The 18606-nt window shown below is 41.7% G+C and overlaps 1 protein-coding gene across 1 annotated transcript; it reads right to left on the bottom strand.

Annotated features, from left to right (window-relative positions):
* Positions 1-793: 793 nt before the first annotated feature.
* timp2a (TIMP metallopeptidase inhibitor 2a) lies at positions 794-18556 on the bottom strand. The gene is made up of 5 exons (XM_084937354.1): positions 18112-18556; positions 8776-8876; positions 8583-8691; positions 4544-4668; positions 794-2819 (listed from the first exon to the last, which is right to left on the bottom strand). The coding sequence occupies exons 1-5, from the start codon at positions 18239-18241 to the stop codon at positions 2622-2624; spliced, it is 663 nt and encodes a 220-aa protein (XP_084793480.1). The 5' UTR covers positions 18242-18556; the 3' UTR covers positions 794-2621.
* Between the last annotated feature and the right edge of the window lie 50 nt (positions 18557-18606).

Here is an 18606-nt window from a genome sequence, read left to right as displayed (position 1 = left end):
GTCTGTAGCAGGCCTTCAGTGAAAATCCCCATTTGATGCCAGCAGGCAGAGGGTAGAGGACAGACTGCTGTGAGCTGATAGGAAGGCAACAAAAAGGGTCAGAAACGGACTCCATCATCAAAGATGGAACTGTATCAGTGGTTCAAGCTTCTGCTGGTGGTGTAATGGTGTAGACGTAATTTTCTTGACACATTTAGGACCACTTAGTATCAACTGAGCATGATTTAAACACCAACGCCAAGCTGAGTATGGTCACTGACCATGTCCATCCTCCTATGACCATAGCATACCTATCTTCCAATGGCTGCTTCCAGCAGGATAACACAACATGTCACAAAAACAGAAATCATATCAAACTGGCTTCTTGAACATAAGAATGAGTTAACTGTACTCAAACAGCCACCAGCTCTCCATCCAATAGAGCACCTTTGGGATGTACAAATCTGCAGCCGCTGTGCGAAATTCTGAGAAATGTTTCCAGCATCTTGTTGAATCTATGGCATGAAGAATTATAGCAATTCTGAAAGCAAAAGGGCCGACCCAGCACTAGCAAAGTGTAAATAATAAAGTGGCCGTGAGTGTATATATAAGCCTTTCATACGGCGCTTGGTTCTCTAAAGTTTATCGGCCGCACATCCACGGCCATTTATAATCACCAGCTGAGTTAACATGTATGTCATTGGACTGTGGGAAGAGGTCGAAAGAAACCCACACAGACACAAGCAGGATGTGGTTAGGGTGACACTTCCTTGATCTCCCACTTGAGGAGAAATGACAACACACAGGCAGCGTGTACTCTTTGAAACTTGTGGGTTTTTTTTATTTGATAATACTGAATACTTTGTCCTTCGCCCGGACTTACACAAAGCATCAAACACATGCACAGTCCTCTATTCACACAAGGAACCCATTTCCCATTTCTCTATACCTTTCTCCGGTTAATCGCTCTCACTCTCACGTTACTCCAGCGCAAGAGGACCTTCGACACTACAGCTAAAGACATCGTAGACAAAGACAGCGAAAACACACGCACGCACACACACTCACAAAAAAAAAAACAACCAAACAAAAAAAGACAGGTATAATAATAACACTGAAAAAAATACAAAGTAATGGAAACTGGAAAGAGTTTACTTTTAAATTATGCCTCTAATACTCCATCATATATATATTTTTTTGTTAATGTAGCTTGAGGTTTATAAAACAGCACTGTAAACATTAAGTAACTGCTTTCTAGGACAGCGATAAAGCTTTCATTAATAACTGGAAGGAGCAAGAAAGTCAAAGCTAATATTAAGCGTATAAAGACCTTATTTTTTTATTACTCGTGAAATGAACCGTCTGCAAGAATATATCATGAAAACTGCTGTTTGCATTTACAATCAACAGATAATACAAAGACACTGAAATAACATCCCCGGAGCGCTTTTTTTGTTTCTCTTTCACACATAAAATCTGCAAAAAGATCCCTTTTATCCAAACCTTTCACACATCCACTTTTTTGTTCACTGCAAGTACTACTTTATATGTTATGACAGAGATAGCAAGGGATATGCTCGCACTTTTTTCTGAATATGAATCACCAAAGCACTCAAAATGGGCGAAAAATTCTGCACCTGAGGTGGATCTGTCGGTCGGGGCGAACGATAATATCTGTCACATCAGAGTGTTCAGGCTCTTGTCTTTACTGGAACTCATCCTCAAAAAGTGCAAATCTAGTTCTAAAGCAGTAAATAATAATTATTATTATTATCAAGTAACAACAAAAGTATATGCATAGGTTCCCTACAGCTACATAACAAAGAAGAGGGGAGGACGTGAAGAGGAAGAAAGGAGGAGGAAGTGTGAGAAATTTGAGATATTTCTGATTGGACTCTGGGGCAGTGGAGAGGTGGTGTTTAAATTTAGAGCGCTCATCTTCACGCAGCATAGACTGGTCCAGTGAGGCCGGTGACGGTCGCAAAAATCCCCACCCAAAGAAACCAGAGAAGATCATCAGCCGTGCAAGATGATTCACGATCTTTTTAAAGAAAGCGCGTCGTCGTGTGGGCGTGAAAAAAAGTTCCCGGCGGAGACGATGAGAAAACTGTGAATTAAGAGTGCTCGGAGAGAGAGGGAGAGGGGGAGACAATCATTTTAAACAAAATGAAATGAAAAAAAAATAATGAAGGCAACTTGGAATTTGGCTTTGGAATAAAGAAAACTGGAGGATGAGGTAATAAAAGCAGGAAGATGATGGATAACCAATGGCTGTCTGAATACTGGGAATTGATTGGTGGAGATCAGAGCTGTTAAAAATTGCTTTGAAGGGGCAGGAAGTGCTCTGTCTCACTGAGAATTTTTATCCTCCTGACGCCAGCCTCAGGAGGAAGTTACATCACTTGACCAGTCTATGTCTCATGATGCTGTTTTGTTGTTTTTACAGAGCTGCTGTGTCTGAGAACAACCCCTGAGCCTCTCCAAACATAAAGAGTGGCAAAGGGTTGTTTTCAGACCAGCAGGTCAATTCTGTCACATTAGCTTTGCCTTTTTTTTAATTATAAAAAAAAAAAATCACTTTATTTCATTGGAATTGTGTACATTTATCTCCGTCAGGCTCTGCGGCGTGCAGTCGCATGTGCTTAGGGGTCCTCGGCATCCAGGAACTCCTTTTTGGGTGGTGCGACGCCGCGGTACCAGGAGCAGGAGCCGTCTGCCCTCTTGACGCAGGCGTAATGGTTGGCTTGGCGACCGTGCACCTGCTTCTCGATCATCAGGTCTGTCCACAGGCACTCCTCAGGAGCCGAGATTTCACAGGGCAGAGAGGGACAGCGCACAATCTGCAGAAACACAGCACAATCCACTCTTTATGACATCAAACTATCAGAGATGGGTGTCACCTGAAATACCACTGCTGTTAGAAGACCATATCAAATATGCCTTAAGGTCTAATCCTCCAGATTTTCATTAAATCAAGCCTCAGTTTTGCTTCTGATGGATAACTTCCAGTGCCAGCGTGCTCATATTACCCAAAATCTACCAGGAATTTACTGGAAATGTTACAGCATGTAATCTGGAGTCATTTTATCAGCCTGAGTAGCTGTGGTTACACGCACACATTTTTTCCTCCTGACTGAACTCACGTAGATTTAAGATATCAGGGCAACTGTTTACAAAAGATTTGACTGTCACGCAGTTTGGTGTTTAGGCAGCCATGTATCAGTAGATATGCTTTCTTTTTGGCATCTCCCTGAAGATGGATAGCCATCACCTGCTCAGTGTCTTCATTATGACGGTTTTAACTCTTTAGAGTTTTAATACAAACAAACTCTGCCCAGGGGCAGCTGAGCTTGGAAGTTGCTATTTTTGGAAAAAGCAGAAGTGTATGTGTCCAAAGTTACTTCAACATGGTACAGCCACTCCTGGGAAGTATGTGGCATTGTGTTAAAACACACCTGAATGCTCCAGACCAACAAACTGCCAAAATTCCTATGACCGAAGTAAGAGTGTACTTAGATTGTACCTATATGACCATAGCCAGAGTTTACTGATTTATCTCTCCATTTAGAGAACTTAAGCAAACAGAACAAGCCACTATTTGTGCTTCAAATTCAAAGTGTTCAACTTGTGAAACACTGAGGGGCTTTTATTGTGAAACACCCAAAAACATCTGTCATCAGAAAAGTCTCAGATTATTGCCATTTTTAACTTTTAATGAAATAGATCTAATAGATAATTGCCTAAATCATCATTACATCAATAATGAATCATTTGAGACCCTCAAAGTTTTCCATCAGTTGTGTCCTGTAACATTTTGTAGTTCGCAGAAAAAGTTTGCCTGTCTTAAAAGTAGAGCGCCCTCTGTAGGAATTTAGTAAAATGAAAATGCACACCTATAACAATCATTTGCTATGAGATTTGTTAGCATAAGATTGCCTTCTGTTGGTTTTTGAGGTACTGGTTAAGCTAGGTTTTGCCCATGTGCACCATAAAGACTGTAAATCTGCCCAAAAGCACCTTTAAGGGTGGTTAATCAATATATTACTTTGTTCCTATTAAACATCCAAAAAGAGATCAGAGTGTGTACAAGCAATCCCTGTGAGGTGAAAGCTCACGCTTCAGTTCTTTATACTCTTGCCGGTGTATGACTTCATAGAGAAGAGATAATCATAATATGGTCATCTCAGCGCAGAAGCACAGAAATCCTGCCCAGCTGAGCTTCAAACCTTATGTTTGCGAGGCAGCCAAAAAGAAGGAAGAGGGCTTACAATGGCTTGTGGATGAGTTATAAGATCACCGATTATTTTGAAAGAATACAATCAGTATAAAAAAATATGGAGGTTGAAAACGTGTAAGACGTTCCTTTTAATCTCTAAAACAATTAATAAAGAAAACAAGTATTCAAGTTACATTTACTGCTCTTTTGTTTGTTGCCCTGAATCGTGCCTCGTCTTGTTTGCTCTGCTATGTCTGGTTGTGTAGTGCAGGAAGTGAATAGCTGTCTTTTTTTTCTCCACGCCACGAGATAAACTGCACATGCGAAGGCGGCCCTCTGCTGCCTTACCTTGCAGTCACAGCCCATCTGGTAGCGCTGGCTGAGGCTCTTCTTCTGGGTGGTGCTCAAGGAGTCCCAGGGCATGATGTAATCACACAAAGTCACATGCATGCTGCCGCTGGCCTCGGCCTTGCCTGTATAAAAAAAAAAGAAAAAGTACACGTGTGACAGACAAACTTCAGACATAACAATATGCATGGTAAACACCACGATCACCAAGGCCAGGGTGCATCAGTATAAATGTTCTGGAAAAAAATCTGAACTTGTAAACATCAGATGACAAATTCGTGGAAAACCACTGATGAAATCTGTTACTTTCCAGACTGGTGCCTGCAGGCGTCAACACGGGCCACCTGTCCTTGTCAAGAGCTTGTGTTTATGTTTCGTGCATAAAGGGGCACCAGTCAAAACAAGCGGATATTTCGAGATGAGATTACAAATCTATGGAGGCTGCACCCCCTCCACTTTGCCACTATCTGTCTGCATAGCAGCTCTCAACACGCATGTCCTCGCAGATGGGACTGACTCACATTTCAATGCAACTCCTCTACTCGTTAACCCTTCGCGCTAAAGAAACGATGAATCATTCTGAAAGATGCCCCGGTCAGCAGAAATCTAACTTTCTTTCCCACTGCACAAAGTCCCTACATCTTGAGAAAAGAGAGTCGGGGAGAAAATGCTGGCTTCAGCAGTTCCTCCTCTTACAACTCTCTGTAATTACGGGCCAGTGTTTGCGGGCGCATCTCTGACTGTGATGGAGAAACCAGAGCACGAATGACATCACGATCCTCTGTGTCTCCGCTACTCTGCAAACTGAGTCTCATTCTGACGCTGCGACTGCCTATCTTGCTTTAAAAATCGAAACAACCACCACAGGAAGGAAGCTGTGTCCAGGTATAATTATATTTGATGGGCACCACATTGGTGTGCCTCACAACAAGAAGGTCTGCAGCTGGCTGGGCCTTTTCTGTTGAGGGTTCCATGTTCTCCTCATTTCCTTCCACAGTCCAGAGACATGCACATCAGGGTACTGGTGATATTAAAGCGGTTTTAGATGTGAATGATTGGCTGTCACTGCCTTATGACAGACTGGTGACCTGTCCAGAGCGTACCAAAGAGGTGAGGAGCTGAGGAAAGGCTGTCGGTGGAGCTGTGGGTGGCCGCATGGTATATAACCCACAGAGGGCACCAACCATAAAAACATAAAACCCAAACAGGTCAAAATGATGTTAAGTGCTTTATGAAAAACAGCACATTATAAAGGATACTCTCATGTGTCATAAGAAATATACAAAGAAATGAAAAATTAGAAAAAAGAAATAAGATAATCTTTGTGACTCATCTACTAAGATTTTTTTGCTTCTGTGTTCTGAGTACTGCAACGGACTAAAGATCTACTAGTAACTAACAGACAACTTTGTAGATAACGTGGGTAATGAGCTAATCTAATCAAAACTGGAAATCAGCAGCTCATATTCCCATATGCGTCTGCTCTGTTTAGCAATGACTGGAAACACAGAATCAAAGCCATCCATGCTGTCTTTTATCTGCCTGCTTATTTAAAGAGCATTAAAGTATAACACCTTATTTAACTGTAAAATATTGTTTCATTCAAAAAAAAAACCTTAAAATTATGTTCTAGACTCCTTTTTTGTCCAGTATCATTAACTATTTAAATATTAACTGTTAAATATTTCCAATTTTATTCTGCTTATCCAGGGCTGGGGTCTAACCTGGGCTCTTCCTTTGTTGGGACGTCCCCGGTACACTTCACCCAGGAGGGATCCTTGTCATCCTGACCCACCTCAGCTGACTCCTTTCGATGTGGAGGAGTAGCGGTTCAACTCTGAGCCCCTCCCGAATGACTGAACTTCTCACTCTATATCTAAGCAAGGGGTTGGCCAGTCCCAAAGTGAGAATCATACTAAGCTAAACCAACTAAGGCCTCTGTCAGACAGGCCTAGAGACTGGTCATTGATCCACTAGGGAAAAGTATGCATTTCCCAACCAGTTTCTGAGTGGTTACAAACCAAAAACTGTGACTCTTTAAAGTAAAAGTTGCACCTTTTGAAATGTGTTGGGTAAAATATTTAGGCAGATTTTATTCCATGCAAACTGGGAATAACTGTACTAATTTCCCAGCGACAAAAGCAATCACAAGGGCCTTTGTGGTGGAGCACCCTCTTGCTGGAGCAGGAGGAGACTAGGTATGGAAACCAATTTTTATCTGGAACTGGGAGTAGGGCTGCTCAATTAATCGAATTTTAATCACGATTACAATCTGGGCTTTCAACGATCATTAAAAATGACTGAGCAGATTATTAGCCCCTCCCTCGTGCTTTACTCTCGCGCTGCTCCGTGTGGCAAATTGAGCGCACCTCACTGCATTTCGAACACGTGTCACAACAATTAAGAGCAGCGGTCCCCAACCTTTTTTGCGCCACAGACCGGTTTATGCCCGACAATATTTTCATGGACCGGCCTTTAAGGTGTCGCGGATAAATACAACAAAATAAAACTAGTACCGGTACCGAAAAAAAGAAAATTTATTCATAACACACATGAAAAGACCCAGGAAAACCGAGTAAACGATAAAAACGATAACAAAATAACGCTGAAAACCGATAAAAACCCTGAAAACTATACATTTCACACCTGAGCCTCAACTCTCGCGGCCCGGTACCAAACGACTCACGGACCGGTACCGGTCCGAGGCCCGGGGGTTGGGGACCGCTGATTAAGAGGACCCGAGGGAAGCTCGGAAAGCAAAGCAGAATTTATTTGGAGAGGAGAGTGACTGCTGTTGGTTGAAAAGAGAGTTAAAAAAAACTTCAGTGGTGTGGAAACATTATGGGTTCGCGGAGTCAGACGTGGATCAAGTAGACATAGCCTGTAAACTTTGCTACAGTGTCGTAGCTGCACCACAGAGCAACACTGCAAAGTTCACTAAACATAGATGTTTACATTTTTCATTTATTTTTTTATATTGCAAACATTTGCACTGTTATCAGTATTTGCACACTATTTTATATTATTTTTTGACAATCTTTAAAGTCATTATTCAATACATTGTTATTGTTAAATAAATATCGTCAAATAATCGAGATCTCAATTTCAGTGAAAATAATCGTGATTATCATTTTTGCCATAATCGAGCAGCCCTAACTGGGAGTACACTGGCTTGTGGCCCCACTGTGGATGGGTTAACTCTAAATATTGTCAGCTAATGCCCAGCTATGTTTTGGATTTCTACTATCTCTACAGAAGTTAGAGGTCAGAAGCCTCTAACTTCTGACCCTTTAGCAGCAGAATAAGCAGTTTATCAACTTGTCGCTAACACTGTTTGTCTGTTGTTTGGGCAGTGGGTTTCACAGCTTTTCCTCTAAAGACAAGCAGCTGCCTGCTGTGGCTGACAGCGGTGCTATTGAGACACTGACGCCAAAGCCAAACTGTAACGCTGTGGTCAGAAAGGTAAACAATTGGCTGAAATTTGTTGCTCTGAGTTTAGAAGGCTTGTTCACCACTTCAAGTTACTCTGTTGACTTTAAGGCAGTCACGTGATGTGCTGTTAGTGTTAAATAATGACTACAGCTGGTTTCAGTTTACAAATTTTGAAAAATGACGCAGATGCTATGCAGATGTAAACAGTCACTAAGGCATAAAATACCTCAGGAGCTTAAGCTGTACCACAACAGACAAGGTCCCTCCCAGTCTCCACGGGATTTAGCCAGCAGAGTATCATTACCTATAATAACATAAACAGCTGCTCCACCAACATGCAAAATTGCCCACTACTCTTTATCCGATCTCAGGTTTGTCTGCCCGGCTGTTTGCACCTGCAGGACCATATCTGATTATCTGTTTGCATGTTCTGTGCTGTGCTTCTCTCTGTCTGTGCATTCTTTCACTTTTTGTTTTATATAATGATGAATACAAACTATACGTCATTATACCTATCCCTCCGACAACAGCAGCTTCTTTTCCACAAGCTAGTTGAGATTTTCATTTGCAGTATTATTTCCGGGAGACAGGGGATATTCACACAAACCTGAGATCAGATACTCCTTCTTGCCGGTGGCATCAAGGGTGACGCCGCAAACGGCAGACACGGGAGCAGTGAAGACAGATTCAATGTCCTGGGTAGGTCCCTTGAACATCTGAAAATAAAACACAGTGCACAGGGTATTAATAGCGGACTCAATGTCAAACCTTTTTGGCTAAAACAGTGAGGATATTCTTACCTTGATTTGTTTGACCTCATACTGGATCCTCTTGATGGGGTTCCCATAGATGTCGTTCCCAGAATCCACTTCTCTCTCTCCCACCACCTTTGCTCGAATCACTGGTTGGGAAACACAGAAACACGGCGTCAGAGGCTGCAGGAAATCATCGTATTTACTCACTGAAGCTTTCATTATTGTCTTTCGTACCAATGAACAAAAGAGTAGAAACAAAAAAAGTCAAAATGATTCCCACTAAAAAGGATAAAAAGGGAAACCTGCTAATGTTTGTTGGGTAACGGCTAAAACTTTGGATGCAGGCCCCATAAGCCCCATACTGTAATTGGTGTTGGTCTGCATGTCCACCAATTAGGTCAAAAAGTAAATGAATGAAACTAACTCCCCCCTAATTAAGTTAAAGTATCTCACAAATGAAGCAAAAGGTTAAACAAAAGGTTAACAACTATGTTACAAAATATCAGTTTCCTTTAATCAAAGCTGAAATTTACGAGTTTGTATACAAACAAATGCATTTCGACAGGAATCACCCCATCACTGATTTAGCAACTGTAAACCATCTGTAACTTAAAAGGGACCTACTATGCTTCTACTTATTTTCAGTTTTACATACACTGTTACATGGCGTTAAACATGGCCAAAGTTTCGAATAATGAGAACAGTTCATGTACAAATAATGTCTGTGATCAATGTTCACACGTCAGCCTGCTCTAAACACACAGTTAAGCATAGTTTTTTCTACTTGTAGTTCTGTGTGATGTCACTGAGAGCAGACATCCCTAATATGCTGATGTGCTGAGGTGTGTTGATCAAATCTTCTGCTTGTGAGGAATAGCAGCCTGGACAAAGAGGCTTAAAAGGAGGCGTAAAGGGGTGTCCCTAAAGGACACGATTAAATTCAGTTGTAGTATATACAGCGTCAAATCACAACAACGGTTTCCTCAAGGTACTTTATGCTGTAAGGTAAAGACTACAATAATACAGAGAAAACGCCAACAATCCCAACACCTTATCAGTGAGCAGCTGGTGAGAGTGAGAGTGTACCCAGTACACAGGAAATAATGACATAACCCTATAATAAATACATTTGTTTCCAGAGTTATAAATGTGAGGCTTATGAATACTGATATCTCAACCTTAATAGTACAGTATACATTATAAATTGGCTAATCCATCATAAATTTATTATGTCTTTTGTAGGGCTGTGCGATATGACCAAAATCTCATATCCCGATATAAGACATCTATCGTCCCGATAACGATATAAATCACAAAAATGTAACATTTTCTGTAAATTCTGTGAATCTCGTGTAGCTCGACTTGCGGGAAGTGTTTCCAGCTGCGCGTCATGTAGCTGGAGTCGAGTGTTTTAACAGACATAAGTTGTAACGGCCGCCGTTTTCTTTGTGAGTATTTATTACACGGCGTGCTGCGGGGAAAAGCCTGTTCTAACGTTTGAGTCTAAGGTTTATTTTTTAGCACCTGACGGCTCTTTTTTAATTCTCATCCGTAAATAATCTGCTCTTTCACGTGATTCAGTTTATTTTGAAAAGTCTCAACAGGATCTTGAGCTTTATTGTGAAAGGTTTATGTGGAACATAAACAAGCGGACACGCAATGGTGTTACCGTCATTGTTGCTAACCACAACGCATAAAAACACGCGCTTGTCTGTCCGTAGTGTGGTTATATTAAATATAAGAGATAACTTTAAGAAATTAATATAGCCGCTACAGTGACCATCAAAACAAAAAAAATATTGCCATAAACAGTTTATTTTGCGACACCACGAAACAAACGATAGCGTAAAATGAAACGATAGACGTTTTTATATCGTCATCCGATATATATCGTTATATCAAACAGCCCTAGTCTTTTGTTTTTTTCCACGGCATTTCATCCAATTTTTCTGCTTGTTATTACAAATGAACAAAAGTGAAACCCATAATTACATTAACTCCCATACAATGTAACACTGCATAATGACTACGTTCAAAATCTGGCCCTATTTATTATAAAATGCCCTACATTTATAATAAATAAGTCCAGATACATGACAGTCATTTTACTTGAGTCATAAAAATTAGTCACTGGTCTCAAAAACAAAACAAAGCAGCTGAAAATGTTTACCGCTTACAAAATTAGAGGCCAAAATCAGCATTGCACAGCTCTGATAATGGTAAATGGTAAATGGCCTGTATTTGTATAACTCTTCACTTAGTCCCTAAGGACTCCAAAGCGCTTTACACGTTCAGTCATCCACCCATTCACACACTGGTGATGGCCTCTGACCACTACCAATAGGCAACAGGTGAAGTGTCTTGCCCAAGGACACAACGACAGAGACTGTCTGAGCCGGGGCTCGAACCGGCAACCTTCCGATTACAAGACGAACTGCCAACTCTTAAGCCACGATCACCCCGCCATCATCATTGACGATGATGAATGACGAATGATGATGAGTGTTTAGTAATGGGTAGCCACTATATTCTGAGAAATTAACGAGTTAAAAGCATTTCTGAACATACAGCAGTATGCACAAGTATTTCATCGTATTTTTTAAATGTATTTTATTCTTTTTTTTGCCCTTTACTTTCTGTATCCAGAAAGTAAAGGGCAGGTACTTTGGGCAGGTACTTTGTTTGTACCTGCCAAGGACTTTGACTAATAAATAACTGAGCAACACAATCAGCTGCCTCTCCAGAGAGTGTCTCATCCCGTGGATGAACTTCACTGTTCTGCTCTGCAGCAGGGAATCTTACTTTTCCACCTACTGCAGTGACAAATGATGCAGTTGAAGAAAAAAGCATTCAGAGTGAAGACATCGATGACCTTGTCAGCTTGCTGGTGATAAAATACTGTTAGGTAGGTTAGGAGCGACTAGACTTTCAAAATAACAGTTGCTAGCAAATCATTTTTGGATGGTGTTCTCTCAGACAGACAAAAAAATAGAATTGAAATAACTCTGGTACATTGGTGCTCATTATTATACCTCTGTTACCCGCCTAAGTAGGGTCTATGTGTGGAAAACACTGCTTATGACTCCACATCACAGGCTTAAAAAAAAGCCCAAACCACCCATCGAGCTGCCTTAAAGTCTCATCCAAACACCACAACAAAATGAATTTTAGCATCTAAAGTGGTCCAGTCAATGAAAACCTAACCAGAAGTCGCCATCAGCCAACATTAGAGGAGGGCCAGACACATGACTTGGCCTGCAGCACAAACCTTCCTGCTTCAAAACATGACCAGGGAAACCATCACAGGACAAGAGCTGAGGATTAAGAATACAACTTGAAAGCTGATATACTGAGAAGGACTTGGCCAGAGGTTTGTTTCTCACCATGCGTGTGTGTTTGTGCGCGCGTGTGTGTATTTTAACGGCCTGACTGACTTCAAGCTTCAACTATGCTTAGGGCATTTATTCAGAATGGAAAATATGAGCAATACAGGGGGGAAAAAAAACATAAAGTAAGCAAGAACAGAGGACACACACACATCTATAAACACACATACAGTCGACTGCTGCTGCTCTTACACCCTCGGGTTCAGTTTATGGCTTAGAGCAGATACAAATATGGAGGTTCACAGCTCCCAGAGTTAATAGTGTCTCTCTTTCTTTCTCCTTCTTTTTTAGTCTTACTAAACATGGTACTAAACTCTGTACAGAACAATCATTTAGTCTAAAAAATGTCCAGAAAGTGAAAATGATACAATGATAACACATGATGTAAATTATTGTTAAATCCATCTCATTATTAATTCAGTTAGTAATTCAGCGGCCAGCCAAAATAATACCTGCCCTCTTTAAATAAACATGTACACATGTCCAAAATAACACTGCGTTTCCTATAAACACTTCTCCTCATAGCAACCGGTGGTTGTCAACCAATCTTTAGCCTTTTGTGACTGGTGTTGAAATAATTCATACTGAAAAAAATTACATATATAAAAAGGTTCACTGGTAAAGACAGAGACTAAAAGCAGAGTTAAGGAGCCTTTACAATGGCTTCTCGTATGAAAAAGTCGTGGCAACAACACATGTGGGCTGTTTGTTTTTTGGGTGTCTGTGAATCATTATAAAATTTTAAAATATTTTATCTATACCTCTACTAATAAAAAAGTATTACATTGTTTTAAAATTGGATTGGATTTAAATACATTTAGTCCTCACATCATGAGAACTGCCTGCACGTAATGCAGCTTTTTTTCCTCACCTACTACATATCATTCAGATCATGCAGTGTGTCTGTATCGTTAAGGCTGCACTTTAACCGTTTGACTAACTCAGGCTGTTTGTTAATGTGTAAATGTAACACTAGGCTGACGAAATACATCTGCCAATTTAACCATCATAGTTAAGATGTAGTTAAGATCTCAAATGTCCAACATTCATCCATATTTAGTCCTCAGAGCGAGTCGATTTAGGCTCAGACGGCCGTTGGGCTTGCAGTACATTGGTAAAAATCCTGAAGAAGATGATGAAGAAATCGTTGCAAAACAGCCTCCTCAGCTTACAGATGCACATTTGGACCATTTTCTTAATCTCAACAACACTTTAATTGGACCTGACTGCTAATTTTGAACTGACACCATGTTTACATGAAAGCAGTGTATTACTTTGCAATGTGAGGCTGTTCTTAAAGCACACTTAGATTGATATGAAGATAATATGATCACCTTGCTTGGTATATAGCCTGAAAATGTAGGCTGTTATCTTCATATTACGCCTCTTAATGAGGACCAGATTTGATCTGAATATTAGATTTAAAGGGTGATATAAACTAATTGCTGTTATTATTACGGCTATTGTTTGTTTACATGTTTTTATACTGTCTCTATGTGGCAATAAAGGTTTTAGTAACAAAGTAACAAGAAAAACCTAAAGGCTAAATTACAGAACAGGTTTTAATTTACCAGGATTAACAAAGAAGAAGATGAAAGGTTTAAGAACAAATCTTCTTCAGAAGAATGAATCTGTTTTTTTAATCAGCACCATGAGCACAAACATACTGCTTTTTAAGGTTTCTTTTTTTCTTTTTTTAGAGAAACCAAGTTCCCCAGAATCAAACCCCCACATTTTAGTTGCACTTTGATGGTTATGCAAATGTTCAGCTGCAGCAGCCAGAGCACACATAAACACACACACAGCAGTATACCTGTTTGGCACTCGCTCCTGCATTCCTCCCAGTTTTTCCGCTCTCATTTCCTGACCTCATTCTGAGCCACAAACTAATGAGCAAAGAATCAGCAGCAGGACACAATACTGAGAGGAAATTACCCTGTTATTCACAACAGATTGCTGTTATGGGAGCTTATCTGTCTCCCTCAGTGTTGCAGACATGTTTACTTCTCAGTTAGTTTCTCCCCTTCAATAAAGCCAGAGCGGATCATCCTGTGCAGTCTAAACAGTGTGTTGCAGAGGCGGCAGACTACTCAGCACGATGCTAAAACAGCATGACTACCACGAGCCTGCAGGCAGCAGTTTCACCGCAGGTTGATCCAAAAGTCATCCGATCAGCAGCACTCAATCAGCAGCCATAAACCACCAACTGACCCACATTTCAAACGGTCCCCTACCGTCAGACCGGGACGACACATAATGACTTCTACATACATATTAGTTGCACTACGCAATGTTTTCCATGCAAACCCCCATATGAACGCACACACCACATCCTAAGTGCCCCCCGATTCGTTCCACTGCATGACTGTCCATTTCTTTTTTCATACGCCAGTGACCACCAAATCATCCCTGACTCTCTTGCTGTGGTTTGTTCAGCTCCAGGCGTATGTGAGCCTTCTGTTTAACCTGTCATTTGAACAGAGACAAACTGCCCTCAAACACAATTCAGCCGGCACCTCTGGTTACACCTGCATGAAGACCTGAAGGCTCTGGTTTACCCTGACACAGTTACCGGAGCTGACATGACGGTGATCGAGTCAGCATGAAAAGGATGAGCTGGGGTGGAGGTGGGTTGCAAAGCAGCTTGCAGGGAAAGAAGTAATTGTTTGTCCAAACACCCCACCTTATATTGGATTTGCCAATAAAATGCATAGAAGTGGATCAGCTGAAGATGAAATCAGAGAGCCAAGCTTGACTTGACCTGCCTGAAGTAACAATTTGCAAACGCATTGAAACGTGGTGAACTCCTCAGCGCTTTTGCCATCAAATCCTAATTGTTTCAGCATGCAACATATGATGTATGTGCTGAACCAACACTGTACACCTCTCCAGGTGAGCCTGAAGCTATTTATTAGTGTTTCCTCCCCCACAGGCTGCAGAAGCCTTTGTAAAAACCTCCTCTTGATTTTCTTCCTAGCTCTATAGTTTTGTGACGATGAAACCTCTGGTTAACATCACAGACTGTTCTTACAGGGTTTTAAAGATAATCCAAACATGCTTTTAGAAGAAAAAGTAAATAACAGAAATACTACTGTTGTCCCTCAGAACACTTTTTGTTCATGAAAGGGACAAAGAAGAATGGAAAGCTTATGGGAAAAAACGGTATAAACCATCCAAATCCAGGTACTTAAGGTTGGTTTGGAAAACTCATAAAAGGCCTTTACTTTTCCGAGCTGATCTCCAGTACCTGGATTTGGATGTTTTATTCAGTTTTTGGGTCATGAGCTTTCCATTTTTCTTTGGCAATTGATGTGTTTGGTAGCATCTTGCACAGCTCCGTTGCTATCGTGAAAAATGAAGAAATACAGTTAGAACAATTACACCTTTTTGTCCAGCAAAAGCACCTAAGACAGAAACAGTTCAATCAGGTACTGTGAACACTCCAAAAATGAGACACTTGACTTTTTTTATTTTTATTATTAGGTTTGCAATCATAGCAGCAAAATGTGGTTCAGGCTGACATCTGCCTTGTTAGCGGTTATCAGCTAATCAGTAAATCAGAAGATATTTCTGAAAGGCTCTGGCTGGAGTTCATCTTTCGTGCACATCGATGTCACATTAGCTACATATTTAGAATAGGTGTGGTGAAGATAAACCAACTTAGTCACTTTACAGCAAATATTTCTTTGTTTCCCTGTCGCTACAGGCAAAAGACGTCAGGAAAAACAAACCATCTGTACCAGCTTTATTTCACACATCACTGTTTTCCACAATCGGTGCTCATTTTTACTTCATTTGAAATTTTTGACATTATTACGTCTGTATTGATAGTTTAACTGTAAAGTTTTTATGCTATACTTTATGCATTTTTTTTGTCTTTGAATCTTTTACATTTTTGGAGTGATAATAATTGTTATCAAGGCTGTATAAACAACCATATTATAGGACTTTTGTCATTTAATTTTTTAGCCCAAGTTTCTTATTAACTATCCTCCAAAGGAGTGCCATTATATTTTTTTTAGTGACATGTGTTGGGGACGTTTCTGTATTTCCATGAAAGGACGTGTACACGTGCTGTCATCCACGCCATGTCCACTGCTGAGATCGGTGACTCTGATCTCTCAGACCGCTGACCAGAGTGAGCTAAACTGGGAAAGGGTGAGGGAAGTTCCCCTTTATGGGCAACGGATTTATATGAAAAGAGGATGTTTGTCACGTTTGTGTGTGATTGTACCGTGGGTGCATGACACTGCACGATTTTTATGGCTTGTGGTCTGACCTAGAGTATCACTTTGACTGGAAAACAGAAGATGACACACAAACACACAGCTGGTTCCCGCCTATGTGGTATGCGTATCAACAAGCAAGGAGTGGGATCCCATTCCACCAAAACAAATCCCAATTGTCAGACTGCGCAACTTTTGACAATGTCACTTTGTTGCTGCCTACATCCACATTTCAGCCAACTCTCATCCGACACTCCCCGCCCTTCACAAGCCCTCAAAACCCATTCCACCCCCTTCTTCACCTCTTCCTCTGCAGTGTTTCATCTAGATGTTTCTGGGCTGGACAGTGACATTGACCATTGTTGCCGTTTGCGTGCATCCTCCCCCAGCTGCGACAAAAGCTTTTCTGACTCACAGACGCTTTAAAAAAAGACAAACAATTGGAACACCTTGCCTCTGAGACATCCTGTCTGCAAGACCTGCCAACTCAGCAAGAGATTGAGTCACACCTCAAAATAGAGCTGTCAATTTGCAATAAGGAATTACAAGGATGCACATCTTACCAGCACAGACTCAAAAGTAAAATGCAGGATGAAAAAAAACAAAACATCTTCAGCTTTCTCGTTCTCATTCATACCATGCATATTTTAACTTGCACTGTGACTTTTATTGTTTTTCCCCTCTAAACACACCCTAAACTGACAGCCAGATGTCATCCGAGCCAGTGTGTCTGTGTGTGTCAGTCTACCGTGCATGGCGGCAGGCCTTTAGTTGTCTATCTGGGGTGTGAAAGAGTGTGTACAAGTGTGTGTCTGTACACTGCATCGGAGCAAAGTTGGGAAAACCCCAGAAACATTCCTGTAATTCCTCTCAGCACCACCCCATGCAGGAAGAAACTGGACAGGAATGGAAATTTAAAAAGGAAAAAAAAAAAAAAAAAAGAAGTGAGGGAGGAAAGCTCGTGGTGTGACATATTCTGCGGTTGAGATTCAATTCCCCCCCCACACACACACCCGTTAAATTTCTCCCTCACTTTCCCCATCCCTTGTCCTCTCTTCAGCTCGCTCCCTCCTTGTCTCTTTTCCCTCTCTGGTGCCACGTTGCCCTGCAAAATGCAGGAGACGCCGCTTCGTCCCGAGGCTGCTGAGGGTGAAGCTCGGTAAGCAAACACTCCCAGAGCTGAGGCTTTGGGTTCACACAGATGATCTCAAACTGCTTCCAGTCTCTCACGCTAACAGAGTGGAGGTACACCCTTTGAGTTTGTATAAAGTGGATTTTGGGGGGAGATTTAAACCACAAAGTTCATTAAGGTCATCATTAACTTATCAATAAGTGTCACAAATGCACTCCTAACTCCTCACAGTGTTGCAGAGCAGAACATTATGGGGATCTGACCTGAGTGTGTTTCTATTTTTAAAAATAATAATTCTGAAAGAAGACATTTTGGAGGTCTAACATTATCAACATGACATGGCAAAAAATATGACAATGTGATCTGTAAGTGTAGAGCCGAATGTAGTGCAAACTGTCTGGGCCATGGCCTTGAGGAGCAACACCCCTACCACCACCACCACCAGCAGCACCTTCAGGCTTTCCAGGGTTTCCAGCAGCTTAGTTGAGTCCATTCAACCGTGGCCAGAGGATGGGCTAGTTAGCTGTGCAGGAGCCTGGCTCACTGCACGAGAGGCCGGGTAAACATAAACAACAACAACATAAACAACAATAACAACAACAGCAGCAGCAGCAGCAGACCCCGCGGCTGGACTCACCTACGTCGGCGTTGCAGAACGCCTGTTGCGGATGTACCGGAGCGCAGCTGCACGCTTCCGCGAGCTCCTCCGCCCGCCACAGGACCAGCAGCGCGAGCGTGCAAAGGATGCCGTTAACGGAAAACGGCATCGTGGTAAACACTGATGGCGATGTTTTTCAGCTCCTGCGTGGATGTTGTGCTCTGCGCAGATGCGTTGCAGTGTGGCTCCAGCGGCAGCGTCCCCTCTCCGTCGTTTTCCTAACGACACACACGTCAACGACAACGCACGGGCGCGCGCTCAGCTCCAGGTAAAAAGGTGAAGTTACACGGTGCGTTTGGTGCCCTCCGGATTTCCCCCGACTTTCCGTTTTCTGCAGCTGTCTGTCTGTCTGGACTGTTTTTGTTTCAAGGCGTTTTATAAAGCTGGCCGTGCGACTCCTCCCCCCAGTGCAGGGTGGTCCTGCAGAGGGCGCTGAGTGCTCAGTCGGACCCACCGGACATTTGGATTTTTTTC

Source organism: Perissodus microlepis, chromosome 8, assembly GCF_051167445.1.
Source record: "Perissodus microlepis isolate ML-2025 ecotype Zambia chromosome 8, ASM5116744v1, whole genome shotgun sequence".
Taxonomy (NCBI): domain Eukaryota; kingdom Metazoa; phylum Chordata; class Actinopteri; order Cichliformes; family Cichlidae; genus Perissodus; species Perissodus microlepis.
Note: the sequence above shows the minus strand (reverse complement) of the source record. Positions and strands in the feature narration are given on the sequence as shown.